At 44.6% G+C, this 27616-nt stretch overlaps 1 protein-coding gene across 2 annotated transcripts in view; it reads left to right on the top strand.

The window, feature by feature from the left end:
• Positions 1-396: 396 nt before the first annotated feature.
• Positions 397-27616, top strand: part of BICD2 (BICD cargo adaptor 2) — a 148374-nt gene continuing 121154 nt past the window's right edge. For both annotated transcript variants that reach the window (XM_039481446.1, XM_039481445.1), the window contains exon 1: positions 397-636. In XM_039481446.1, coding sequence (XP_039337380.1) covers positions 397-636 — 240 coding nt within the window. The remainder of the gene's footprint in view (positions 637-27616) is intronic.

Raw genomic sequence — 27616 nt, 5'->3', positions numbered from 1 at the left:
GGGGGGAGGCGGGACTACACGTCCCACAAGGCCCGCCGGGCAGCTGGCTGGCCGTTCCTTTTGAATGATTTCACTGCGCTCTGCCTGCCCAGCTCGTTTCGCAGCCGCAGCCTGCGGGAGGAGGCAGGAATCATGGTGTAAGGGGCTGCCCGGGGCGGGGGTGCAGCCAGGGGCGAGAGCGAACCGAGCGCCCTGCCCGGTTCATGGCAGCCGGGGGAGCTGGCAGCGCAGCAGCGGGGCCAAGTTGTGCTCGCCGAGGGCGGCCCATGGCAGCCCAGCGGCTGCGGGGGTGTTAAGGGCGCTGCGTCCGTCCCGCTGCCCGGCTCGCCCCGCAGCCCCCCTCGCTGTGCTGCCCCGCCGGACGGGGACGGGAGGCGCCGCGCCCGGCCGGCCGCGATGGCTGTGGCCATGGAGGAGGAGGAGTACGCCAAGCTGGTGATGGAGTCGGAGCCGGAGTGGCTGCGGAGCGAGCTCAAGCGGCTCTCCCAGGAGCTGGGCGAGACCACCCGGGAGAAGATCCAGGCGGCGGAGTACGGGCTGGCCGTGCTGGAGGAGAAGCAGCAGCTCAAGCAGCAGTACGAGGAGCTGGAGGCGGAGTACGAGACCATCCGCACCGAGATGGAGCAGCTGAAGGAGGTGAGCCGCGGGGCCGGGGCAGTGGCCGGCTGGGGGCCAGGGCCGGGGGTGACCCGCCGGGACTGACTGCCCTGTGCCGGTCTGTTGGAGGGGCAGGGGGCGCGGGCTAGGGGCTGCGGCACACGAAGGGGATCTGGAGACCCGGGGTGCCTCAGCCACTGTCTGACCTTGGGCAAGGCCCCCTGAACCTTTGGGGGCCACGCTAATCTCTGGGGTAACTCCGCTGCAAAGGCTGGAGTTACTCCTGGGAGGAATTTGGCCCATCTGTAATGGGAGGCCGGTCATATATCCTGGGGCTGCAGTAGCAAGGACTAATTCATTGCTGCCTGCAAAGCAGTCTGATCTCTGCAGTGGGGAGGTGGCACGGGAGCGCAGAGGATGCATTGCTCCTGATGGATGGTCTGGGCATGCATGTTTCTGTCTGGTCTGTGTCTGTGCGAGGCAGTAGCGCGATGTAATTCACCCTCCCCGGGAAGTCTGTCTTCAGCCCTCGCTGGAAAACAGCTGTTGGCTGCATCTTGGCTTCTTTCAGCTCAAATGAAGAGCATCATCATCGTCTCCAATGCAGTGCAGTGTCACAGCTAGATCCGGCATCATCATGCACATAATTGCTGGCGTAATGCTATGCAGCCCTTTAAAGGGGCAGCTCAGCAATTCCTCTAAGACCCTGTGCCCTTCCAATGACATCTGCCGTGTCTTCTGTCAGCTGGGCGAGATGCACAGGAAAGAGGAGACTTGCGATTAATACGCTGGAGATCAAGTGCCAGGCTGTTACTGTGGTGGTCATTGCAGAGGGGAGGGAATAATGGAAGTCTTAGACCATAATTCTGTTGTTTGCTGTATAATGGCATACAGTTCAGAGCTCTCCAGATAGCATTTCTAATATAGAACCCAGGTCCCTGAATTTTAAGGGTGCAGTTTGATATTGGGATCAAGTTTTTATCTCTCTCTTTCACCTTTCCTGTTCCTCCAAATATACACAGATTTTGAATTAAATTATTTAACTGGTTGTTTATAAAAGGGATATATATGGGGGTGAACTATGAGTTCCTTAATATTAAGTAGATTTCCCCACCTAAGTACAAAGGTTACTACTATTTTAAAAAGGAAAAATTGTTGGTAGAAGTAATTATTAGGAGTAGGTCTTCTTAAAAAAGGCTGAATTGCTGATATTTAAATACTGGCTACAGAGCATTCACAGGATCCTTTCTGTGCAGAGCTGGCTCTCCAATAAGTTAGCCTTGTAATAAACAATCTGTAAAGGCCAGAAAATGAATGAATGGCTGCACAATAGGTGTAGCAATGCCAGACACTGTGCCAAAGATCCATGTAGTACTGAGCCATTTGACACACTTATGTCGGCCATCCATGTCAGAGCTTTGACATGACATGGAGCTTCCTGGAAGCAAAGCAGAAAGTACTGAAGTCAAATAATTGGCCTTCTGAGCGAGTGTCAAAGTGTAAAGCGGTGGAGTGTCAGCACGAACTCAGAAATTTCTTGCTATTGCTGGCTTGTCAAACTCTTAGGACCAAATGCAGGCCCCTAAGCTTTGAAGACCCTCACCTCACAAGTCAATGGGCTGGGGGAGGGGAGAGTTCCCACCTTTCCCGCTGCTAACTGTTCGGGTGGAGATCATTTTCTGAAATAGTAGATTGTCAGGATAGCTTCACTTTACATTGGGATTATAGGGTAATTACAACGAGAATTTACTACTTCTCCCCTACCACGCAACCAGGGGTGGGGGCAGCAGTGTGTTTACCTCCCCCCCTTCTTACCCCCTCCCAACCCTCTGCCCAGCTCTGCAGACAAAGGGTATGTCTACACTGGAAACTTCAAAGTGCTGCCTTGGGAATGCTCTCCCAGTGGAGAGAGCTCTCCCAGTGCTCCAGGTAATCCACCTCCACGAGGGGATTAGCTCCAAGCGCTGGGAGCCTGTCTACACTAGCAAGTTAGAGCACTATAAAATGTAAGTATAGACAAGCCCAAAGGCCCTGACAGTCCCTCAACCTTCAGCCTGCAGTGGAGAGAGAAAGCACTTCTTTCCTTGAGCCCAGGAGTGCTGCTCTTTCTCTTGCCATGTTGTGGTATGGGACTCTGGTCAGGGCAGAGTGTCAGAGTAGCTGTGCTCTCCCATTCCCCTGGCCTGCACAGCACCACTGACATAATCATCCACAGGGTGGGGAAGGGCAGAGTGAAGAAGCTGGAGAGAACCAGAGAGCTGTGGGAGGGCAGACCTCTTGGAGAGGAGTAGGCTCAGATCACATGGGGAAGCAGAGGACCTGTGAGGGGGTTGAGATCCAAAAGGGGAAAAGCAGGGCATGAGGGACCAGAACTCCTGTTGAGGGAGGACCAGATACCTAGGAGAGTGGGGATCAGAGCTTCTGCAGAAGGGACTTCTGAGCGGAGGCCTGGGGGTATGGAGCTTCTGGGGATGCAGAAGGAATAGGGTGGAAGGGCAGATGATGGACTGTAGGGCAATGAAGAAGACCATACACCCGCTCGTATATGCGGCCAGTCTGTATTAGGCTATCTCTTCACTACCGGCACTATAGCAACATTGCTGTAGTTCTGCTGGCATAACCCCATAGTGTGGACACAATTTACAGGGACAGAAAGGGTTTTTCCCTTTACCATCCCACCGACAATAGCCAGGTCAATGGAAGCATTCTTCCTTTGACCTAGTTGCGCTTTACGCTGAAGGTTAGGTGGGTCTAGCTATGTTGATCGGGGTGTGGATTTTTCACATCCCGTGAGCAATGTAGTTACGTTGACCTAAATTTGAAGTGTAAACCAGGCTTTAGAAAACTTGCACCGGTGTAACTAAGGGCTTGTCTACACAAAAACTGCAGCCACAATACCAAATTGGTTTTAATTCACAACTTTTGGGTATGCCTACACTGCAGCTAGACACCTGAGCCCACTGACTTGGTCTCAGGCTGTGGGTCTGATTCATTGTAGTGCAGACCTCTGGGCTCTGGCACCTGCCCACCTCGCCGGGACCTAGAGCCCAGTCCCAGCCCTAACCTGGAAGTCAGCATGAAACAGGCTGGCAGCCTGAGCCCCGTGAGCCGGAGTCAGCTGGCCTGGGCCAGCCGTGGGTTTTTCACTGTAGTGTAGACATGCCCTTTGTTTCAGTGCAGGTCTGAGTTTGTTTAAAACAAACCTCAGCTTAAGCTTTCTCCCATCAATATGGTTGTCAGTTCTCTCCATATCTCACTCTTCTCCACCCTTGACTCTTTTGCCCCTTGTTCCCATTGCAAGGTCTGTCCTGCTTATCCCCTGGCTCACCCTCAACCTTGCTCCTGCTCTAATGCTGCAGAGCATCTCTGGCAAAAATCCCATGACCAGGCGGCTTATTTCCTTGTGCTCCCCTGTCAATCTGTCTGTATTCATTTATCGCTTATATTTAGGCCTGGTCTATGCCTAAAACAGGTCAATGTGGCTACATCGCTCAGGGCTGTGAAAATTTCACATCCTGAGTGCTGTAGTTAGGACAGCCTAGCCCACCCATTTAGATGTGGCTAGGTTGATGGAAGGATCCTTCCTGTCAACCCAGTTACTGCCCCTTGGAAAGGTGGTTTACCATTACCTACATTGCTGGAAAAACTCCTTCCAACACAGCAAGCAACTGCACTGTGGAGCTACAGCAGGGTAGCTTCAATGCTGCAGTGATGTTGCCATAGTAGTTGTAGTGTAGACAGACACTTAGATCATAAGGGTTTTAGGGCAGGAACTGCCTTTTCTGTGTTTGTATAGTGCCTGGCACAGTGGGGTCCTGGTACATGTCTAGGGCTCCTAGGTGCTATGCTAACACAAATAATAATAAGCCAAAGTGAAAGAATCCTAGAATATCAGGGTTGGAAGGGACGTCAGAAGGTCATCTAGTCCAACCCCCTGCTCAAAGCAGGACCAATCCCCAACTAAATCATCCCAGCCAGGGCTTTGTCAAGCTGGGCTTAAAAACCTCTAAGGAAGGAGATTCCACCACCTCCCTAGGTAACCCATTTCAGTGCTGCACCATCCTCCTAGTGAAAAAGTTTTTCCTAATATCCAACCTAAACCCTCCCCCACTGCAACTTGAGACCATTACTCCTTGTTCTGTCATCTGTTACCACTGAGAAGAGTCTAGATCCATCCTCTTTGGAACCCCCTTTCAGGTAGGTGAAAGCAGCTATCAAATCCCCCCTCACCCTTCTCTTCTGCAGTTTAAACTGATGTAAATGTGTCTACATTGGGGATTTGTACCAGTGTAACCAAGTCACTTTTAAATTGATTTACTTACACTGCTGCAAGTTTTCTAGTATTGCTCAGCCCTCAAAAACATAAATTCTAGGTGTAGGTCAAGATGCCACTTTGAGGCCTTGTGATGAGGATGGACCTATATGGAGTAATGTGTGGAACAAACACTTTCTCTCCCCCCCCCCACCTTTGTGGCCTCTCTCATCCCCATGGAATAGTAAAAATAATAATCCCTAGGTCTTCTATATTGCTTTTTATCAGTAGACATCAAAGCACTTCATAGTGGAGGTAAGCATCATTAGCTCTCTTTTACAGATGCGGGTGGGAAAACTGAGGCACTGAGAAGTAAAGTGAATTGCCCAAGATCACCCAGCAAGCCAGTTGCCAAAATAGGAATAAAATCATACCTCCTGAGGCCCAGTGCAGTGCTCTAGCCTCTAGGACATACTGCCTATGACTGTGAGATGTGGTGTCTTCAAAATGGAAAAAGATAGGAAATTAACCTTTTTCTCCCCCTAAAGCTAGAAGATTGCTGAATTTTGTAGAATGCCTCAGAAATGAAGATACCTTAAAATCATAGGTCAGCAATTAATTATTCATCCCCATGGATTTTCTCCTGCCTTTGATATTCAGCAGGATTTTGGTCTTTGTGTGTCCTGTTGTAATTATCTCCTACCCTTCCTATGTAAACAATCCTAGGAGCAGCTCAAGTACCCCTAGTGAGGCCAAGCAGGGACAATACATAGTTCCTCTGAAGGAGTCTGGACTTTATTAGGATCTACTAAACCTTAGCAGATGCACACTGGGCATTCTCAGAAGGGACTTTCCCCCCTTATTGTTTATGTAACTTTTTATTTAAAAAAAGTTTTCCCAGACTTAGCCAAGAAACTTTCACACACAAGATCTGCCACATATCAAGCTCTGAAGCTTGTGCTAGAGTAAAGCAGGGACCTTGGTGGCAGACAATTTGCCCAGAGTGGGAGTGATCTGTCAGGGGTGGCCGTTTAACGAAATGGGAATGAGACGCAGGAGTCCTGCCTCCTAGTCTCCTGCTCTAACCACAGCTCAATGCTGCTTTTAAAACGCATCAAACAATGATTTATTCCACCATGCGTTATTGTTATTTATGTTATAGTAGCGCTGAGAGATCTGGGACCCCATTGTACTAGGTGTTGTGCAAATACATAAGGCAAGATCCCTGCCCTCAAGAGACTACAGTTTAAGAAGACACCACTAGCCCTGTAAATTGGCTGTGTGCAGGGAGTTGGGGGAGGAAGGGATTGGCCCTGGCCAAGCTACAAGCTACTCAGTTGCAGTTCCTGTAGCACCAGAACTTCAGTAGCACTGGTGGGCCAGCATGCTCCACCACCACAGGATGCTAGTATGACTGGAGTTGCATAGTTACTTCTCCATTAGTTCTGTTCCCCAAGCTCCTCTACAACAGAGTACTGGTTAGACCCACAGATCCGTGCTCCAGATTATGCAGGGGGGTGACCTCAGCATTTGGACTTCAAGCCTTCTCTCAGCTCTCCCTACCCCATACAGAGCAGCTGCTTTGAGTTGAGGGCCCTTGGTGAAGCATGGAATTCCCCTCATGCATGCCAATTTTGTGAGTGTGGAGAGATCTCTCTATAGCTCACACATCTATGTTAATTTGTGCTGTGGTTCCCACTGATCCATTGTTGTTTGCATTTATGGTCACCAAAGGGAATTAGGTACAGGTAATCTCCACTGATGAATGTAATAATTAGTGAAGGTGGTGGTAATCTACGAACTAGATTCTGTAAAGTGGAATCCATTTCAAACTTTCATTATGCAGGTTTCAGGGCTGTAGCCCTGTTAGTCTGTATCAGCAAAAACAAGGAGTCGTCCTTGTGGCACCTTAGAGACTAACATGCCCAAATAAATTTGTTAGTCTCTATGGTGCCACAAGGGCTCCTTGTTGTTTTTTCATTATGCAGTTAAAGCGCAGCGTGTGATTTATCTCCTTGGGGATTGCATGAGGGTGGGGAAAAAAATAACTAGTTCTCTTGCAGTTAAGTATTGTATCGCATTTTAATGCAACACAAGGTGATCCTGCAAACCTTTGTCTGCAACAAAGCTAGTTGTGTAAGTAACGGGCTCCCTGCACGAGCGAAGAGGGTTCCCTGCATGAGCGAGGACTACTCAACGGAAGGTTTGCAGGATCAACCTTGGTTACAAAAGTGGCTGTCTGGAGAGTCTGATTATTGGCAGTCTCGGTGATTTGTGGAGAATGTAGCTTGGAATGTTGACTTGAAAAGCGGATATCTGCTCTGTATGGTACTTTGAGTTGTGTTTGAGATATCAGTTAGATTTATAGCTAGCTGTAAATTCAAATATGAAACTGGATGCTGTCCAAAGCTCCTTTTTGATTGGCTGGCAAGGCCACTTCAGAGGGGTTAGATCCATTTTTAAATCTCTCAGCAAACATGGGCATGATTATAGAAATAAAGACTTCATAATATAATGTAGATGTGCAGTAGTAAAAAAAAGACATGAAATGGTGTGGTTGTCCTAAAAACCTTAAAGTCTAAAAGCATGTGCAGATACAGCACAATTGATTCACACTGTACTAAATATGTGAGGTGGTTTTAAGGAAAAAAAAAAGTGTTAGGGCAGAGGGGGAAAGAAAAACAGAAATTGTCTTTTATTTCCTATTTAATATTTTATAGATTATATTATTATGACGTGTCTAACATAAAGCCTGCATTGATTTTCCCTAAGACTTTTTTCCTTTATCTAGCAACTTGCAATTGCCTTCTCAATAGTGCATGAGATGCACCTGGAATGATTTCAGCTTAGCTTATACAATTCAAACATAACGTGAAAGGGGCTCATCTCTGTTGGAAGTAGTAATGTGTGTAGTAGTAGCCAGGCACAGGCATCAAGGAACTAGATCGGGGTGGGCAAACTTTTTGGGCTGAGGACCTCATCGGGTTTCGGAAATTGTATGGAGGGCTGGTTAGGAGAGGCACAGCCAGGTGTGGCCCGTCCCCATCCCTCTGTGCTTCTTGCCCCCTGATGGCCCCCCCCAGGACTCCTGCCCCATCCAGCCCCCCTGTCCCCTGACTGCTCCCAGACCCCCCCCATGACTGCCCCCTGGTGCCCCATCCAACCCCCCCCCCTTCATTCCAGAATGCCCCCTTCCTCATCCACCCACCCACCCCTTCTCCCTGACCGCCCCGGAACCTCTGCACCTGACTGCCCCCGCTGCCCCATCCAACCCCCTCCTTCCTGACTGCCCCCCGGGACCCCTGCACCCATTCAACCCCCCCTTCCCTGCCCTCTGACCGCCCCATCCCCTATCCCTGCCCCCGACCACCACCCCAAACTCCCCTGCCCTCTATCCAGGTGGGCAGGTGCTAGTACTTGGTTAATATGTGCCTTGAGTATCTGAAGATCAGGCCATATAGGCTTCATGCTGCAACACACAGCAGAGGTGTGTGTATTAATGTAGTACTGAACTCACCTTGCCCTGGCTCAATGTGATTATTGATGTAAGTTTTGCATTGTGTGTTTTTAATACAGTTATCTATAAAATATTGATTTGGGTGTATGGAAACTAATCCAGACCTGTTTTAACATTTTGATTAAATATAAATTCAGAAGAGCAGGAGAGAGAGTTCCATTTACTGACTCAAATACACTTGTTTGAACTGGAATAAAGTGACTGCTGAAATAATAATACCTAGTGTTTTTCCTCAGGAGTTCTCAAAGCACTTGACAGAGGATGTCATTATCATTATCTCCATTTTATAATGGGGAAACTGAGGTACAAGGAGGTGATGTAACTTGCCCAAGGTCACCCAGTAGGTCAGTGGCAAAGCCAGGAGTAGAACTGAGGACTCTGAAGTTCCCTGTCCAGGTCTCTAGCCACAAGGCCACCCTTTAATAGAATTATGAGCATATCCTACTATTTATCTTCAGGGTACTGGGTGACTTCCTCCTGTCCCCCTCTCACCAAATGTTTAAACTAATACTGATCGGTGCCAAACACACAGAGGGAACTTTGTTTTAAGAAGATTAAAGGAAAAAAACCCACTCACAGGGTTTTAACTTAATGCTGTTAAAACCTCAGGAATCTTGTGTAATTCTTTCTACTGATTACTTTAAATAGTTTACCTTTTGTTCTGAAATGAAGACTCGGGTGTTGGCCAGATTCAGATCTTGGTTACGCTGTCTCAAATCCAGAATGAATTCAACTCTACAGATTTACACTGTGTAGCTAAGATCAGAGTCTGGCACTACATCTACTTGTAAAAAAGTTTATATTTTTGTACATATTCTCTTCATAGATGTAGTGAGCTGGTTACAGGCTAATGAGTGGTTGTGACTGGGGTCCCAGTGGGCGCAGGCTGTGGTCACTCCATTAGGGGGAACTGCAAAGAATGGGGCAGCCAAACCCCAAAAAGCTGGTGGATATTCCAATACTTAGATTCACCAAGCCAGCATAAAACAGCTTCTTTATTACCTTACTGGAAGTCCAAACACCACAATTCCCTTAAAATGATCCAGCCTCAGGCCTCCATCCAGGTATCCAAGTCAAATATGATGATTTCTGAAAATCTTATTTCATCATATAAAAGAAAATGTTCTACCAGTCCCAAAAGATCGGGCACATAACCTCCCAGGTTATTGAATATTCCAGATCTTACCCAAATACACGCTACAGCCAATTCTTATTAATTAAACTTAAATTTGTTAAAAAATAGAGAGAGTATGGTTAAAAGATCAATATACATACAATCCATTTAGGTTCAGATTCATAGCGGAGGTTGTAAGCTTTGTAGTTGCAAAGTGTTCTTTCAGAAATAGTTCAGAGGTTATAGTGCAATGTCCAAATCTCATATTCAGGGTGTACCAGCATAACTGGGACCTTAGTCTTGTGACTCAAACTTCCCCTGATGAAGCTTAAGCAGAGCCAAGATGACAGAATCTGGACCCAAGGATCTTTTATACAATTTCATGTCCTCTTTGACAAGTTGGGAGTTCCTCTGGGAACAAAAGGTAATTAGGATGACTTTGAAGGAGGTCCATCACCGATACTTAGCTATAGAATTAACATAAGGCAATTTGCTTGTTCCTCCACTGTTCACAGTACATTTCAAAGAGCGATGAATACCAAGATATCCCATGTTTACAATTCATTTAAATGCTAGGATGTTCTTTTGATCTCTGAACTATCAGAATACATCATAGACAAAGACTGTTGATTACATTGTTCACCATACTCCTATCGATCGATCTATCGTGTGTGTGTACACACTCAAAAACACAAACATTATCTCCCCACATGTCTTTTGAGGATTATTTATTTTGCAGGATGTTTAACCCTTTCTGGCCATGTGTCACAGAGGTGTATTTGGAACATAGGGAGAGAATAGAATCAGTGTTCATAGTAAGCGTGAGATTAAAAACTCATTTTGAGGAGACTAAAATCTTTTCTGATACTTATGACACTAAGACTGGCTGACTCTAAGGAAATTGACTGCTTCTCTGTTTTTGACATGGCACAGTCTGGCTGAAGGGACACCTGCCATTGTCATGAGAGTTTTGGAAAAACTACTTCTCTTAGATGTTCTTATTTAAGGAGACACCCAGAAAAAACGTCCCTTAAAGTTATGCATGCCAATTCTTGCTGTGCTTCAGGTGGTAACCAGTTAGTCTGCATGTTGCAGAGGCCCTCAGTTTCAATACATAGCATTCTTGTTTGCAGTGTTGTTGTAGTCCTGTGGGTCCCAGGATAGTAGAGAGACAAGGTGGGTGAGGTAGTATCTTATATTGGATCATCATCTGCTGGTGAAAGAGACAAGCTTTCGAGTTATACAGCGCTGCTTCAGGTCTGTGTAGCTCCAAAGCTTCTCTCTCTCCCCAACAGAAGACGGTCCAATAAAAGACAGTGCCTCGCCCGCCTTATCACTGTTATATGAAGGGTCATAATTTTCCTCTTCCTGAGAAATTTATCCAGAACGTAATTCACTGCCACATAAGCCACGTCTACAGTGTGGGTGCTATAGAAGCATAGCTACCACACAGATCTGCCCTGCGTCGACAGAAGGGGTTTCTACGTTGATGTAGGTAACCCACCTCTCTGAGCAGCAGTAGCTAGGTTAATGGAAGAATTCCTCCATTGGCCTAGCCATGTCTACACCAGGGGTTTGGTTGACTTAAATGACTCAATTGTGTGAATTTTTCACACCCCTGAGTGATGTAGCTGGATTGAGCTAAATGTTAAGTGTAGACCAGTCATTAGTAATTGTTGAAAATATCCTGCTGAGTAGGGGGGACTTTCGGGAGGAGTCAGACTGTTAGTTTAAAACAAAACAAACCAACCCAGTTTGGAGGGGATGGGTGTGAGGGAAAGTGCAGGCTATTGTTTTCGTGGCTGTTGGGTTGATTTAGGTTTTTGTTGGCCTACCTGGACAGCAGTCCCATCTCAAAGGTTTGACTTTCTGCACTACAACGATGTTTTTAGTTTAGTGAAACTGATCCACGCTCGGATCCAAAACAAAGTCTGAAAAAGCAAAACAAAACTCGTCAGCCCAGCAATGTAGAGTTTGGTGGCTATATGCTATGTCAGGGTAAAAGTGTGCAGGGCTGCTCCAAATCCTGCTCACCTTTATTTCAGTGGGAATATTTGTATATGTAAGAATTTGTCCCACTCTCTTATAAAAGAGTTGCACTGAATTGTTGAATCTTCTGGTGACACCATTGTCCAGGTAGGTATGTTTGCTTTGGTTTAACAACCTTGTGAGCAATAACTTTATTATTCTCAATGTAATGGTCACATTATAGCAGCAGCCAGAAGTTCCAAACAGTACTGAGTTTCCATTATGCTAGGTGCTGTGGGAACTCTCCATCCCTGCCCCTAAAAAGTTTGCAGTCTACAAAGGGTCAAATTATGCCCTTCTCTTCAGGCAAAGAGGTAACACAATGGTGCAAATATGAGCCCAAAATAGCTGCCGTAAGGGGAGGTGGAATCTATCACGGCATCCCTCCATTCCGAAGCCCCACAGGGGGACACCTCATGGCTGATTGTGGATGGGGGGGCGGGAAATAGGAGAAGGAAAATGCTCCCTATGGAGCACCATAGAATCCTGATTTGACAGGGCCCTGGGAATGAATACTGTCAGCATTAAGTGCTCCTCACCTTACCCTTCTTTGGTGAGGGAGGGTTGTTGGGGAAAGCCTGATGTAGGTAGGGGCAGGGCCGGCTCCAGACCCCAGCGCGCCAAGCACGCGCTTGGGGCGGCCTTTTGCCGGCAGGGCGGCAGGCGGGTCCGGCGGACCTTCCGCAGTCGTGCCTGCGGGAGGTCCAACGGAGCCGCGGGACAACCGGACCTCCCGCAGGCATGACTGCGGCAGGTGCGCTGGTCCCGCGGCTCGTGTGGACCTCCCGCAGGCATGCCTGCGGAAGCTCCGCGGGACCAGCGACACATCTGCGGGAGGTCCCGCGGAGGCGCGGGACCGGCGCGCCACCCTGCTTGGGGCGGTGGAATTCGTAGAGCCGCCCCTGGGTAGGGGTGTTCTTTTACAAGCAGCTCCACTGGGGTGGATGAACCAGGAGGAAACAGTGAGGGGCTGGTGTATGCCTCCCTGATGTACAAGATTTTGTTGTGGAGTTTTGGATGTCCACCTCTTTTGCGGCTTGCATTCCCTCTGGCATCACTCAAACTCTGGCCGTCCCTAATGCTGGGATGTCTGGAAACAGACTAGTGCAGAACCACTCTCCTGGTTTCTCTGTGAGGAGGATATGAGTGAGCCTTCAGCTTTTTCACTCTGAGTCACAACTTTTAATTACTGTTCGAAAAGCTGCTGCTGGGCTGAATTCACTGCTTGTGTGACTCCATTGATTTAAGGGGTATTGCACCAGGTTAAATTTGTCCTAGTGAAAATATGAGCCTTTAATTTTAATCTTTAAGTAAATTCTAGTGGTTTGGAAAGTGTTCCTTTTTTAAGAACAGTGGTGAGTGGGTGAAGGCGGGGGAGCTGTTCAGTGCAGTGGAGTTAATAGGTTCACCATTTCCTTTTCCACTCTACTGTATGTGAGGTTATGACTAATCTGTTGCACTGTGGGGCCATAAGACGACTTCCAGTGGGTGATTCATCCTCCAGGCATTTCATTTGCTTTTTCTTTCTCAGTATGCAGAGAATTGTTTGTTCAGAGTTGGTAACCGAGCAACAGTGGCATCTAACATGTATTTGAAATATGATCCATAAAACCTTAACAGAGGGAAGTGACATACATACATAAACTTTGCCATCCAAATGAATGTCAGAGCCTCATATGATCCAGACAGGAAAAAAGTCAAAGTTTCAAATGTAATAGCTGGGAAATATATAACTGCTTTGACATCTTTCCGGCTTCCATTTCTCCTTCCACATGCCCTTCCCCCTGCACAGATACTTTGGTTCTCCCTCTCAGGCTGCAATGTATAATATGCTACAGATTATCCCTCTGCATCCTTAATAGCGACTGATTTCTAGCCACAGGTCAGCCAGGGTTTGGAGTGGGAGCCGCCAGCCAAAGAGCCAGCTACGGGGCTGTGGGCTACCTTTTGCAGAAAACAGAAATGTTAGTTAGAGTCCTGGGGAAGGGAGTTTGGTCATGTCTAAATTCCACTTTGAACCTTCAAAATGGAAATGGAGATGTTCTGGTTTCAGTATCGAACTCACGAGATTTTAGTTCTGGACCCAAACACAGCCAGAGCTCAGGACTGCTCAGGTTCTGTCCTGTTGCACTTCAGTCTAATCTCTAATGCTTAGTCACTTTTGGATTTGCATGTTACTAGGATACTCCATGTAGGGGCCCAATCCTGTGGGCATGTGCAACTTGTATTGAAATGAATGGCCCAGCTTGGGTATGCAGCGCACATGCACTGCAGGATTTAATCTTTACTCCTCCCCAGTACTTTGTCCTGTGATCCATTACTCATACCTCTTTCCCTGACAATCCCCTACTTCACATTAGTTTTCATCTACGCATAGCCTTGCTTTTAGCAAGTTTAAGTGGTGTAACAGAACTGCACTACATACAAATCATATGGTATTTCTAAACTTTGCTAAGGGGTTTTCCCTTCTGTACCCTGACATTGCTGAAGGTAATCACTGTTATGGTTTGGCTATGATTCTATAGAGGTTTCCTAGGCAAAGAGTCTATTGATTTAGAGGAAGGAGGAGTTTTTCTCCAGCAATCCCACAAACCAAACAGATATGTTTATACTGTCCCATCGTTTGCTAGCACCAAATTTTTATTGCTTCCTAGGCACATGAGGAGTTTGTTACAGTTGATAGTCAATGTCTAAGGTCAAAATCCTTATTCTTGGTACTGTGTGAACATCCAGGTTAAGATTTCTAAAGCTGACTAGGAAATGTAGTCACACAAACACCACTGAAGTTAGTGGGGGTTCTGTGACTAAATTGCCAAGTCAGTTTTGGAAATCTTACCCACACCTATTGACACATTCTCCTATTAAAACAAACAAGCACTTTGTTTATAAAATAGTCAGGTTATGTTGTTATAACATGGGGGCCCAGCAAACACACCACATTCGCTCCCTCCCCAAACTGCACCTCCATCCTGACATTCCCCATTCTGCCTTCCCAGAAAAGATTTGTTTTCATGTTGTGGGTGGGTGGCTCCCTCAAACAACCAGTCTCAGGTTCTGAGGCCTGCGTCTCAATTTGTCTCTGAAGAAGTTTTTAGTGTTCTGCATTGTCGAGTTTAAGTACAGTTTAAATTAGTGGATTTTAAAGGGGGGAGGGAGGGGCTGTTACCGAATGTTCATATTTTCAGTGAGGTTCTGAAAAATAACCCAAGAACCAGCCCTGTGATAAAGTTCCTGTAGACTGAGGGTGTGCTACACTATGGAGACTATTGGCGTAGCTATCCTGGCATAGCACTGTAGTGGAGATGCAGCCAATGCCACCAGAAGGAGTTATTCTGTCAGTGTAGGAAAGCAGTTCCCCTGGAAGAAAATTCTGCATTTGATGGAAGCTCTTTTCAGTAAACATAGCTGTGTCTACACTGAGGACTTTGTCTGCATAGCTACATTATTAGGCATGTGTTTTTTCATGTCCCTGACCAACCTAGCTAAGCAGATATGCTTGGCCTACACTGAAAAGTTGTGAGTCCTTGATCTGTGTTTGGGCAAAAGGAAGCCATGTTTGTCTTTGCTGTCTGTTCCTCATTTGGGTAAGGGAGACAGAAGGCCTCCTGTCTAGAGTAGGAACTGAGTCAAGGCTCCTCGATTTTGTTCTCAGCTCCACCAGTGACTTGATTTGTGATCCTGGGCAAGTAATTTATGCATTCTGTTCCTCGCTTAGCCCTGTTATTAAAATGAGTGAATGTATTCAGAATCCAGACTCTCTTGAGTTGTTGTGACGGTTATGGTTTTATAAAGGGACATCTATGTTCTATCCAGGTTCCCATAAGTTTTAGAACTTGCTGAAAGCTTGCAGTGAGGAAAGTCTTAGGACTTGTCTACACTGGCACTTTACAGCACTGCAACTTTCTTACTCCTGAGTGCAGCAAGTTTTAGCACTGTAAAGCACTAGTGTAGACAGTGCACCAGCGCTGGGAGCTATGGCAGCGCTTTAATGTTGCCAGTGTAGACTAGCCCTTCGTCGGAAGAACCGGGGAGTTGTTGGAGTCGAGATTCCTTGTTAGCACAGCTCAAGAACACTAGTACTGGACATGTGGCTCTGTGGGGACCTATGTTAGTTTTTTTGGAATTTGTTTTTTCCTGCTTGATGTCTGACGTGGCGCATGTGGTGCTGAACTAATAGACTGTATTGCTGTGGATTCCTCCAAATAACTGATGGGGGATGGCAGTAGAAAACAGACTGTGTTGAATGGTTTGTCCAGACATGGGCAAACTACGGTGGCCCACGGGACCATCCTGCCCGGCCCCTGAGCTCCCGGCCGGGAAGCCTAGCTCCCGGCCCCTCCCCCGCTGCCCCCCTCCCTCGCAGCCATGCCGCCGCGCGGGCCGCACTCTGGCCCGCCGCTTCCGCTGGGCAGCGTGGGGAGCGCAGTTGGCTCTGGGTGGGTGTCGCGGCTGTGAGCTCCTGCTGCTGGTAAGGGGGCGGGGAGCAGGGGTTGGGTAAGGGACGGAGGTTCTGGGGGGCAGTCAGGGAGGAGGGGGTGGTTGGATGGGCTGGAGGTTCTGTGGGGGCGCTCAGGGGATGATGAACAGGGAGGGTTGGGAGTGGAAGTCCTGGGGCCTGTCGGGGTGGGGGTGTGGATAGGGGTCAGGAGGGCAGTCGGGATGGGGAGCAGGGGTGGGATCCCGGGGGCAGTTAGGGACAGGGGGTCCCGAAGGGGTGGTCAGGGAACGAGGAGCAGAGGGTGGTTTGATAGGGGGTGGGAGTCCCGGGGGGGGCTGTTAGGGGGTGGGGGTATGTATGGGGTGGGGGCAGTCAGGGGACAAGGAGCAGGGGGGGTTGGATGGGTTGGGGATTCTGAGGGGGGCAGTCAGGGCGGGAAGTGGGAGGGAGTGGATGGGAGCGAGAGCCAGGCTGTTTGGGGAGGCACAGCCTTCCCTACCCCATTCTCCATACAGTTGCGCAATCCCAATGTGGCCCGCGGGCCAAAAACTTTGCTCCCCCTGGGTTTGTCTGAGTGCCCCAAAATAATAGTTGTCTTATGTTGGTTTCCAAATTTGCGTCATGGTACTGTGTGTGGATATGATCACGCCGAAGTCTGATGTGTAGAAGAAAACAGCACCATGCAGTATCAAGATATTGCTATAGGATTATTTTGTGGCTCTTTGTGATTTAATTTGATGAGAGAGTTCTACATTCATTAGCAGAAATGTAACTTTTCTAAGCTGAGTGCTGCCACTCTCAAGAGAAAGGAAGCAGAAAAACTGTTGGATTCACCAATTTCATTACATAACATGTAAGGAGGAGGGGTTATCATTCTCCCAGAATTTTCTTCCCTAAACTATCCATTTGTCACTGATGCAGTTTGTATAATTGAATTACCATACTTTGTAGATTGCTCCTGATTCGATTTCCCCCTCCCCCCACCCCCAGCACTCTGTGACATAGTCAAATCTGGTAATTCTGCTCTAGTAACTGTATCTCTGCAAGACCTTAGGTTCTTATACATATCTTAGTTCACTGTGTTCAACAGCTGTGCAAGCAAATTTATTCTGATCAATTTACTGGTAGTTTATAAAGCAGTATTAAAAATTAAGCGGTTAAACCCAAATAACCATTTTTCTTGCAAATGTAATTTGAGACTAAGTCATCTGTTACAAAATGACTAGTAGGGATTGATTTATCTCTCAGTCTCAACTATACTCCATTACAAAGTTCATCCTTCATTTCAAGTGCAAATTTTCTTCGATTCTATTAAAAATTACTGTAATAAGTGAGACATCATTACAATATTAACAAGGCAGATGCTGAATTAAGACAGTGAGGTTGAGATAAAAATTAAATATAGATGGAAACTTAACAGAAAGGAATTCATTCTTACCTTTTTAAATCTTGTGGATCCAATTTTAGATTTTGGTCTCATTATAAAAGTCAGGTTACACATTTGGTATTGGCACTCACGCTGTCAGTCAACTGACTGGTATATTCTCACCCACATTACAGCTGCAGATGTAGACGTAGGGGGTTGCACAAGTATTTGCTTTTTAAATAGAGCAATATAGGTACTGTGATGAAATTGTATCAGTGAATGCATAGCTTTTGTCTACCTTGTGAGATGTCTGTACTCCTGGGGAAAGCTTTATATTGTCCTTGTCCTCTATGAAAATATGCTGTTGATTTTTCCATTAGAATAGAATAAGCTTTGTGATCTTAAACAAATCTGACTACTCTAGTTTTTGTCAGCCATCTTTTTGGTGTCTCATAACAATATGGGTGTTTAATTTGAATGGGTGGTTGGTTTTCAAGATGAATGAGATCCAGTCATGTAAAGGTTTGTCTTTATGTATACATCAAAAGTCAACTTATTGCCAAAGTGAGAACTTTAGCATGCTGTTTAGCCACACAAATCCTGCATATAAATAATGTTAAGAAGTTAACTACATTTTCTGGTTTTCATGTGTTGTTTGATATGTCAGGTTTTTGTTATTGTTTTTCTACAATAGACTACATTAAGGCTAAAGTATCAGGCTGGATTATTTTTATTAGCCTTATCTCCCAAATTGTGTTTCTGTATTATTTACAAACACTTAAAATTATGCATAACTTTTATAATAGTATTTGAGAGTATCTATAATTATATAATCTATAATTGCTCTTTGACAGCATTTCTGTTTGCTTTACCCTGTTGTGGGCTGACATAATGAATTTTTTTTTTTCTTGTAGGTGTTCAGAGGAGTCGTGTCCAAATCTAAATTTGTATGGGGATGTACTAGGGGCCCAATCCTCTCATTGACTTCAATGGCAAAACTTGCATTGACTCCACTGGGAGGAGGATTGGGCCCTAGATGTGCTCTGTAATATAATCTCTCTGTAGCAACTTCTTATATGATCATGGTTTTAAGTGGGAACAGAATTGGGCTCCATGAGATTTTAGTTCATGGATCAGGAAAGGCCCAACCCTGCAAAATATTAATTGAAATCAGTGGGACTCCATACAGGTGTCATGATTCCTTTTTAGTGGTGCGGCTTACAGCAGCATATTGGATCCATATGAGTTCAATCTGTGGGCTAATTCATTATAGTTTTGGGGTAGTTTTCTGTGGGGCAACGTTTTCCAAAGCTGCCCCTCAAACTAGGGGGCACAGTTTTGCACAAGCAAAACTTTTGCTTCATACATGCCAAGTGCATTAGCATTGTTGCCAATGCCCTGTGTCGGAAATCATGAATCAGGCCACAAAACAATCTTGAGATTTTAAAAACTGATAAATATGCAGTTCTTTGTATTTGCCTTCTGGTTTTATGTTTTCAAGTTTTTTTCTCTGCAACCATGAGTGCTGGAAACTAATTTAAAAAAAAAAAATTAAACCTGAGTTTCTCCTGTAATTCCATGACTTCAGGAGCTGAATCTTTTTAGGAAAACCTTATGAGACTTGCACTTAAAATCATGAATTGGCAACCCAGGTAATAGCTGAACCACCGAACCATTCGCAGGTGTTGTTTGTACTCCTAAAACTTGCATATAAACAAGTGTATATACAAAATCACGTCCTTGATCATGAGGCCCTTTTGAGTGTAGGGTGAGTTAAGGGCCAGGTTTTCAAAGAGCCTTTGTTACAACTTTTCTAAAAACAGCAAGAAAAAAAAAAAGTGCAGTCTACATTGTGCACTAATTACTTACAAAATGGGAGACTTAATGGGAACGCAGACCCTGAAATCTAATGACTTGGATCGTAGTGACCCTTTTTTCCCTTGGCAATGCCAGACTCTGCATTAGCACTTCCTTGGAGTAGTGCCTTGGCATTCAATGGGAGAGCGAACAAGTTGTAGTTTGGATGCTTAGTGAGGTGCTGTTACTGATGTTTGGGTTTTATTTTGCAATTGCAGCGACAGTTTTTTGTTTTGTTTTGTTTTTCGTTCCCGTTTTTCTGCTCCCTCCTCTGCCCCCCTCCCTCCATTTGAAATGAGCTAGGGACATTTTATGTGCAGGAAATGGGGATAGCTGGTTTGTGAACACAGCTGGTTTAAATAAAATCTAAACCAGGGCGGGGGTGTGGAACTCCCTTATTTTGTCCAGGGCCAAAAGATCTCAGTCAAGATCAGATGACTACAGGACTCTGGTGAATCATTCGATGCTTTAAAAGAACAGAACAATAACCAAATCCCAAAACACCTAATTTTCAAAGAGTTTGGTTCTATAATATATAGCATTACAACAGAGTTATACTGTTATTTCAGTGGGTGTCTTAAGGCTCTTTCCCTCATTACCTTTGCAAGAGTGTAAATTGAGGGAAATAGTGAGTATGATTTGCTACTGGAGGTTAATCCTTGATTGAAACTCATCCGTTTAGTTCTGTTTAGAGATTATGTGAATTCAGAATTGTGAATTCACAGGAAGAGCAGTGCACTTGAAAATTCTAAAAATCCGCATTCAAAGGAAAATTTTAATCAAGAATTGCTAGGTAGCACTCTAACTCCCTGAAATAGAGTCCATTAGATCAGCTCTGTTGTTTTCACATTTGTGAGACAGTGCAGGCAATTAAGCACTGAGTGGTTGGGTTTAGCTAATTTAATGTGGCCTTGGTGAACTACGTTACAGAATCTCTTTGAACACATCAAACCTAGTCATTTTAAATGCAAATCTCACTGTAACACACAACTAACATAATACATAATTTAAAAATGTATTTAACGTTGTTAGGAAATATATATATAACATAATATCTCTCAGCTGGACATGGCTGTTTGTTTCTCAGATGTTTACCTACTTGGTGTATGTATTTTTGGCAACTGTGCCCACATTGTGAGAGAACCTAGTAGACTCTGTCCTGTTTATATTTTCTATACCAATTGTTTATAAAAAGAACAAAAAAATACTTTAATCAATACAATGCACACTTTAAGAATGTAGTTTCTGAAAGTTCTGTTTATGATCTTTTTTTTTTTTTAAAGTTCATTTTTTAATAGTTTGATTTACAATCTCCTAATGTAGAGGTTTTCTACTCCCAGTTGGGGGACTAGAGGAAGGATGAGGTGCTGACTACAGACAGATGTTTTCACTATACATAAATACTTGTCTACACTGACCCTTTTCACTATGAATAGTTGTCCACATTGAGCATTATCACAATCTCTCATCATTGCTGTAGGACTGGGCCAGTCTATGCTGGCACTACTGGAGCTGCGTACTTAGCCTGCTCTAGGACTCTCCACTGGAGTTGCAATGGTGGGTGGTGGTTCAGACAAAGCTCAGAGTTACAGCCTGTCTCCTGGAGATTTTAAACAGCCATTTAAATTAATCTTATTTCCTGGCTTCTGAATGAAAATTCTTCCTGAGTGTTGTTGTATGTTTTCCAATGCATCTTTCCTGTGAGAAATTAATGTAATTCTGGAGTCATGTCATGACCTTCTGTTGAAGGTTGTAGAGGTGTCCCTATTGGCTCCATAGTTAAGATTTTGTGAAGATTTTTGCCCTTTGAGCAGAACAATTCCATGTTGTAATGGCAGAATTTAGTCTCCAAATTTAACACACTTCCACTTCCTAGACCAATTGAATTTTCTATTTTCTTGGTGTAAAATGTATGAGGAAACATTTAAAAAGGAGACCCCTTGTAGTTTACCCAGAGAGTCTCACGTCTTTTCAAACCTACCTACCCAAAGCACACCAGTCTCCACTAACTCCAAGGAGGTAGTCGGTCTTCTGTGGGGTTCTTAGGTAATGTGGGCTGGCAAAGAGGGAGATGTTTGTGTGGTGTGTGGAGTTTGGGGGGAGCTTAGGTTTTACCTCACCTGCCCACAAGTGTGAAAACTACAACTGCTTTGTTTACATGAGGATTTTATCACGTGCTAACTGATCAATGGTATATTAAAAAAAAAAAAAGCATCTTGTTTCCTCTACAGAGATGGGCACTTCTTATTTGCATTTACGTAGACATTCAGGTCAAGCATGTTAGTCTAAATATCTTAACCATTCAGTAGTGAGGAAAGGGCATTGTGCATGTCCATGAGGAACCAGCAGCCCTTGCCAAGGAATGCAGCCTACAAGTATATGATTGCTGCAGTGGCCAGTCTGAAGATGTCAAAGGGGAGACTGATGAAGGCACCACATTTTATGAGATTGAGCTTTGACCTTCCACGCCACCTGTTGGCAGAGCCCTGGGGCTGGACTGTTGAATCTGTCACAAGATAGGCATTGGCTATGTTTTGAAGCTTGTTCTTGTCACCTAGTACACAATCTGGAGGTGACATAGAAGTTCTTGAAAGACATAGTGCGAGGCACCCTGTTTGGACTAACACTGTAGATCAGGAATTAGATTTGTCTTGAAACAGGGGTAGATGTGGCAAGTCTTGCACCTTAAGGAGCAAATTCTACACAGTGACTTGTTGCTTGATATCAGAAGGGGCAGAGTTGGACAGGATTGTTGGCCAGGCCAGGTTGGTTGATCTCATGTTTCTTAGTAGTTTTACACAATTCAATTCAGCTGAGTGTGCACCAGCTCTGTGAGAGAGGAGCTGTGCAACACCAGGGTGCACTGTTCTGCTACAGAATACACAAGGCAAGTCTGGAGCTTCTTAATGTCTGCGCATTGGCTCCCCAGGATGAATCAGCTAGTTTGCTGATCAGATTGTTTCTTGTCTTTATTTTCAGCAAGGTCTTGGTAAGGTGTTCCTTGAAATTCATGGTACTGTCCCGCATAACACCTAGATGCACACAGGCTTTGGGTCATGGTCCTCCTGCCTGTGGCCATTTGGGAGGATGTTGAGCTGTTAGTTGGCCCTTGTGTGGTTTCGATGGACACAGCTGGAAACTGTGTTTTTGGCACTTGGTTGAAGTCTCCATCTGTGACAATAGAAAGCCATAGATCTGGGAAGCATTTAGACTTCCTGCCCTGTATCTTGTGTAAGTTTATGCTCTAATGAAATTACAAACATTGGGATTGTATTTCACACTTGTAAAAACATGTGATCAATTTCTGTCAGAGCTGTTATTTAGAACACTTAATTTTAAACCCAAAGTTTTTCTTGTTTGTCTTTATTGTTGTGAGATAACACAGGAGTTGGGAAACAGAACATTTAATAGCCTGAGTAGATCTTTTTTATTATTATTATTATTATTAATATTGGAACAGTGATACCAAGGGGAGTTTTGAGGATTGTTTCCTTCATAAGGTTATTTGAGGAACTAGAACACAGTTTCATTTTCTCTCTTCTTTACTGTGTTTACTGTTATCAGCAATACTTAGTATTGGCAGCTCAAAATATTAAAAAAAGCATGAGGAAGGCCCTTAATTAATGAGATTTTTTTTTAATTGTTTTATTTTCATTCTAGTATTTGAACCTTCAGGGTGACCTTTGATCATATTTTCAAGTTTTTTCTCCTCAGCCATGACGGCTAGAAACGTTTTTTGGTAAAATTGTCTCCAAGCGCTGGGGTTTGAAGTAAAATATCCAGTACTGTGAGACTTTCAATAAAATGACATTTGGCATCACTGAATACTCTTGTCTGAACTTCACCAGGTTTATTTTATAGTTTTGGGAGCTCCCGTATATAAATTTTGCTGCACACACAACTAAAATTAATCTCTATCTTACATTTATGATTATATCGTAGCTGTTAAATGATGTTTTACTGGATCCATTATATTATTATTGTGACAGTGCAGATGTACCACCAGGCACTTCATAGTTGATGAAAAATGTCAAATAGAAAAAGAAATGAAAAATCAGCATCAAAGTGCTTCCGGACAAAGTACAGATAGCAGATAAGGAGTGGTATCTTTCTAGACATTATTTATCACTGTGTGTAACAATATAATTATGAGACAATAAAAACAATTATCTTTAAAAGCATCCAGCCAGAAGTTCAAAGGAAAGCTAATCAGTGCATTTCATTTGAGTAGAAGTTAAGAGCAGAGATCAGTTTGTCAGTAGTAGAGCATAGACTTTATTGGTGGAGATACTACAGCAGTCTCAAATCTTGATAACTTGAGGTTATTGGTGTGCCCTTTGCTTGATTAAGTGGGGCAGTTTATTTGCCACAAGATACTTTGGATACCATAAGGGTAAGTCCCTCTTGTGTTGCTGGGGGCGTGTTCCAACTAATTATACATTAACTTCACTTAGCTGGCTTTTAGATTGTGTGATCATTCCATGACTTTCCATAGGAGGGAAGCTCAGAAAGGTGGTCACTGAGTCATACAGTGAAGAGGGCAGAGTTAGGCTGTGTCTACACTGCCACTTTCAGCGTTAAAACTTTTGTCATTCAGAAAAAACATCCCCCTGAGCGACACAAGTTTTAGCGCTGAAAAGCACCAGTATAGACAGCGCTTTATTGCCGGGAAATGGCGCTCCCAGTGATAAAGCTACCACCGCTCGTTAGGGGTGTTTGTTTTTTTTAAATCACCGTGAGAATTCTCCCCTGGCGATAGAGCGTGTCTGTACTGCCCATGTCACAGCGCTGCTGTGGCCGCGCTGTAATGTGGGTAGTGTAGACATACCCTTAATGTTGTCTGGGTGTACTGTGCATTTGAGTAGAAATTTCATTTGAAATTTAAATATTGAAATGAAAAATAAAGAAAAGATTACTTTACTTTAACAGGGCATCTCCTGGTTATCTAATGTTGTTTGGGGTCTTGAACTTTGACGTCCTGGAAGGGCGTGGGAAGATGTAGCACTGGTAACTCCACATTAGACTATTAGTGAATTTTTAATTAGCCTCAGTGTAGACATCTTAAACTTTCCCACAGAGTACACTTGGGGAGAGCAACTATTCCCATAGTTTCTTACAGTATCTTTTAAAGAGGAATTGTTGCTTTGCTTTATTAACATGACTTTTTGTTCTTCATCATGACTCTGATTCAGCAAGAGGCTTAATCTCAGACCTCGTTTTAAGCATCTGGGTAGTCCCAATGAAACGAGACTTTCATGTGCTTAAACTTAGGCACGTGCTTAAATACCTGGCTGAATTGGAGTCTGTAAATGAGTGAGTGTAAAAATAAATTTATTCTGAAGTCTTGTACCAATATCCTTTGTGATATGAAAACCACTGAGAATCTAGATGATAAGATTCCAGGATTGTCACTCTGAAGCCTAGAATGTCTGAGTCCGAGTGAAGTGATGGAAGCAGCCGCTAGCATGGCTGAGCGCGCTCTCTGCTTAGAATATCACCAGGTTCAATCATACCGGGACTTGTTGTTTGTTAGCATCCAGTTTTTAAGTTCTCAGCCATTTTGACTGTCTGAATTACCCCCGTTTGGTGTAGAGCTGCAGTATGGCTTGTATCTATGCCATTCCAAACCAAGAGTCCTACCTAGACCATTGTGGTAACAGAGGTAACTCCACCCATTATTGCTCTTACTCTACAGCTAACTTACATGCAGCAATTTCATTGGTTGTGTGAGGGACACTGCACAGATGGTGGCTTTCTTGGCCCAACTACCACACCCGTGTGACAGCACTGACTTTCAGCTGCTAGTTATTATCCAGACACATGATCTTCAAGGGCACCCAAGATATTGTCAGAAAGGCCAAAATATGTACACTATGAAGTCTTCATCCTTTAGATAAATTCTAAATCACAGCAAAATACTGACACATCCATGTTTTACTTTTTTAAACTCTTAAAATCCAAGATTATCCAGGGGTCTAACTAGCCCCTGGACTCCTGGAAGGTTGTTACTTTTTTTAAAATAGTGACATCCAGGGCCTCCAAAATACCCCCCTTGTGCCCCTCTACCCCCCCCCCCCAATAGTAGGGAACCTAGAACTGGCCCTAGTTATTTCATAAAGCAGTATTTAAGTTCACTTGTAATTACTGGGAGTTTTGAGATGGGCAATTCAGCTCTTTGAATCCCCCACCCTTAAATAATTGTATTTGTATTCATATGCCACATTCCGTAATAACAAAGATTGAACCAAGGTGCGAACATACATGACTTAACCCCCAAAACAACATGCTGGATTCAACTGGTATTACACTGTTAATACAGTGTGCCTATAGTCTGACAAAATCACCAACAATGAAGTTCTACAGCTGGTAGCCATGCTGAGTGTGGAAGCCATGCAAGCGCGGAGGCAAATGCAAGCACAGCTGCTGTTGGATATAGTGGTAAGACTTCATTGATTGATTTGTTTAGCAGGATGAAGTATCTAGGTTCCAGATTTAAACAACAACAACAACAAAAAGTAAGATATGTAGCTTTTCAGCATGACTTCAGCATGAACAGTGGAGTGCAGACCTCATGTATGTTGACTGCTGTGACACTTTTAGCGTTGCCTGTCATGAAGGGAATCTGGGGAGGGTCTCAAGTGATCGGGAATGCCTGCCCTTTCACTAAAGTTCTGTGTTACTCCCAGCTTGGGTCTCTTGTGTTTCATGTAGGGGTCTCTGGTTATCTGTTACATTCTTATCAGTTTTGAAATCCTTCCGGTTATATTTTTATAGTTCCTTCCCCACATGCATAAGACTGATTATTGACGGCAACAACAGCGACCCTTAAATGGACTCCAGAGGAGCTGTAAGTCAGTAAAACCATGTGCACTTCACGGTTTTCCTTAGAGATGGTATCGCCTATTGCTGGGGTACTGGCTAACTATGCCAGGGATAAAGATGCCACTAGACGGTGCTGCAGTGGGCAAGAGGATATATGGACATAGTGAGGCGGAGCTTGACTGGGACTACAGTGAGCCTGGACTGGCCGTACCCCCTCGGCCCCTGCCACTAAGTTCTGCTCTCTACCTCAGGCTGAGGAGCGGCAGGTGGAGAGCAGCTGTATTGTGCTCAGGGGTTTGCCAGCAATGAGCGAAGGCAGGCCTAGAGTGTGAATCTTTATGTCCATTTTGGCAGCATTCTTCAACTGCTTGGAAATTGGGGAGCCTCTTTATTTATTTTTGTTAAAGACACAGTGAGGGAACCCAAGGGCAAGTGTATGGGACTTGTATAGAGGCTCCTGGGAAGAGGGAGTTGAATGGTGAGGAGTCGAGCAGGGTTGGCAGGGGCGGGGAATCTTTATCAAGGTAACTTCTGGCTTTCTGTTGTTGAAATTCTCCACTCATCCTGTGGGTTAATGACCCAAGGGTACTTGTTGAGGCACAGGGAGGCGCTGACATGGATTTGAAGAGGTAGCAGCTATCCAGATAGATCCCTGTTCCAGGGTGGCCCCCCAAAACTCGAGAGCAAGTAAGTTGATCTATTACTTTATGAAAAGGGAGACAGGCAATATCTCTTTAAAACTTCCCAGTTTTTCCTGCTAACCCAAAATCCTGACCTGTTTGGTTTGTATATTTCTCCCAAGACAAATGTGTGTGGGAGTAGAACATGAAGTGTAATGCCTTTAAAGAATAGGTTTCTAGGGTGCCAAGCCACCTTATAATGGAAGTACATATAGTTTCCATAATAGCTGCTGTGGATTTACATTATAAACTATGTGCCTTTTTGAGGTCGTTCGTTGTTTTCACTTAGCCTGAGAGGCCAGATGCTCTGAAATATAAATGAGTTATTGGGGACTCAAGCAAATGGACTTTTTAGCTGTGACACAAAGCCTGTTACCATAAAAATTGGTCTGATGTTCCCTCTGACCTTCCTATTGTTATGGTTTGCAGGGAACATAGTAAGGCATTCATTCCTTTCGTTCCCGTCAGTGTGTTGGACTGCAGCTGGAGAATGTGTCTTGGAATTTCACGGATCCAGTGTGGCTTTCTCCTTGGCAAAGCTGTGACAATACTTTAATAGATTGTAAGGTTCTTAGATACTGGAATTGTGAGAACCAGTTGGAAAGAACATTTATTGACCCTGTGGTCTACTGTGCCTCTCCTACTTCAGTATAGTCCTTTATTCCTCTTTTCAAACCGTCCTGTATTTTCTCACAGTAGGCATGGGATGCTATTAAGGTTGACATTGTGTTTTTAAGTACACTTCATAAAGAATGTATTTTTTCTAATTTTATTTCCATTGTTCTTTTCTGTAGCAAGGTCAGCTGTGTAGGAATGTGATAATTCTGACTGGTTTATTTTGCTTGCCCTAAGTTCCTTCACTTGCTGCACAGTGCCATGCTGTGTTAGTTGCATATTAGCTTTGTGGCACTGTAAATAATGTTAGGCTTTGTATGAAGACTATGT

This window comes from Mauremys reevesii, linkage group 7, assembly GCF_016161935.1.
Source record: "Mauremys reevesii isolate NIE-2019 linkage group 7, ASM1616193v1, whole genome shotgun sequence".
Lineage (NCBI taxonomy): Eukaryota > Metazoa > Chordata > Testudines > Geoemydidae > Mauremys > Mauremys reevesii.
This window is presented reverse-complemented; position numbering and strand designations above follow the sequence as displayed.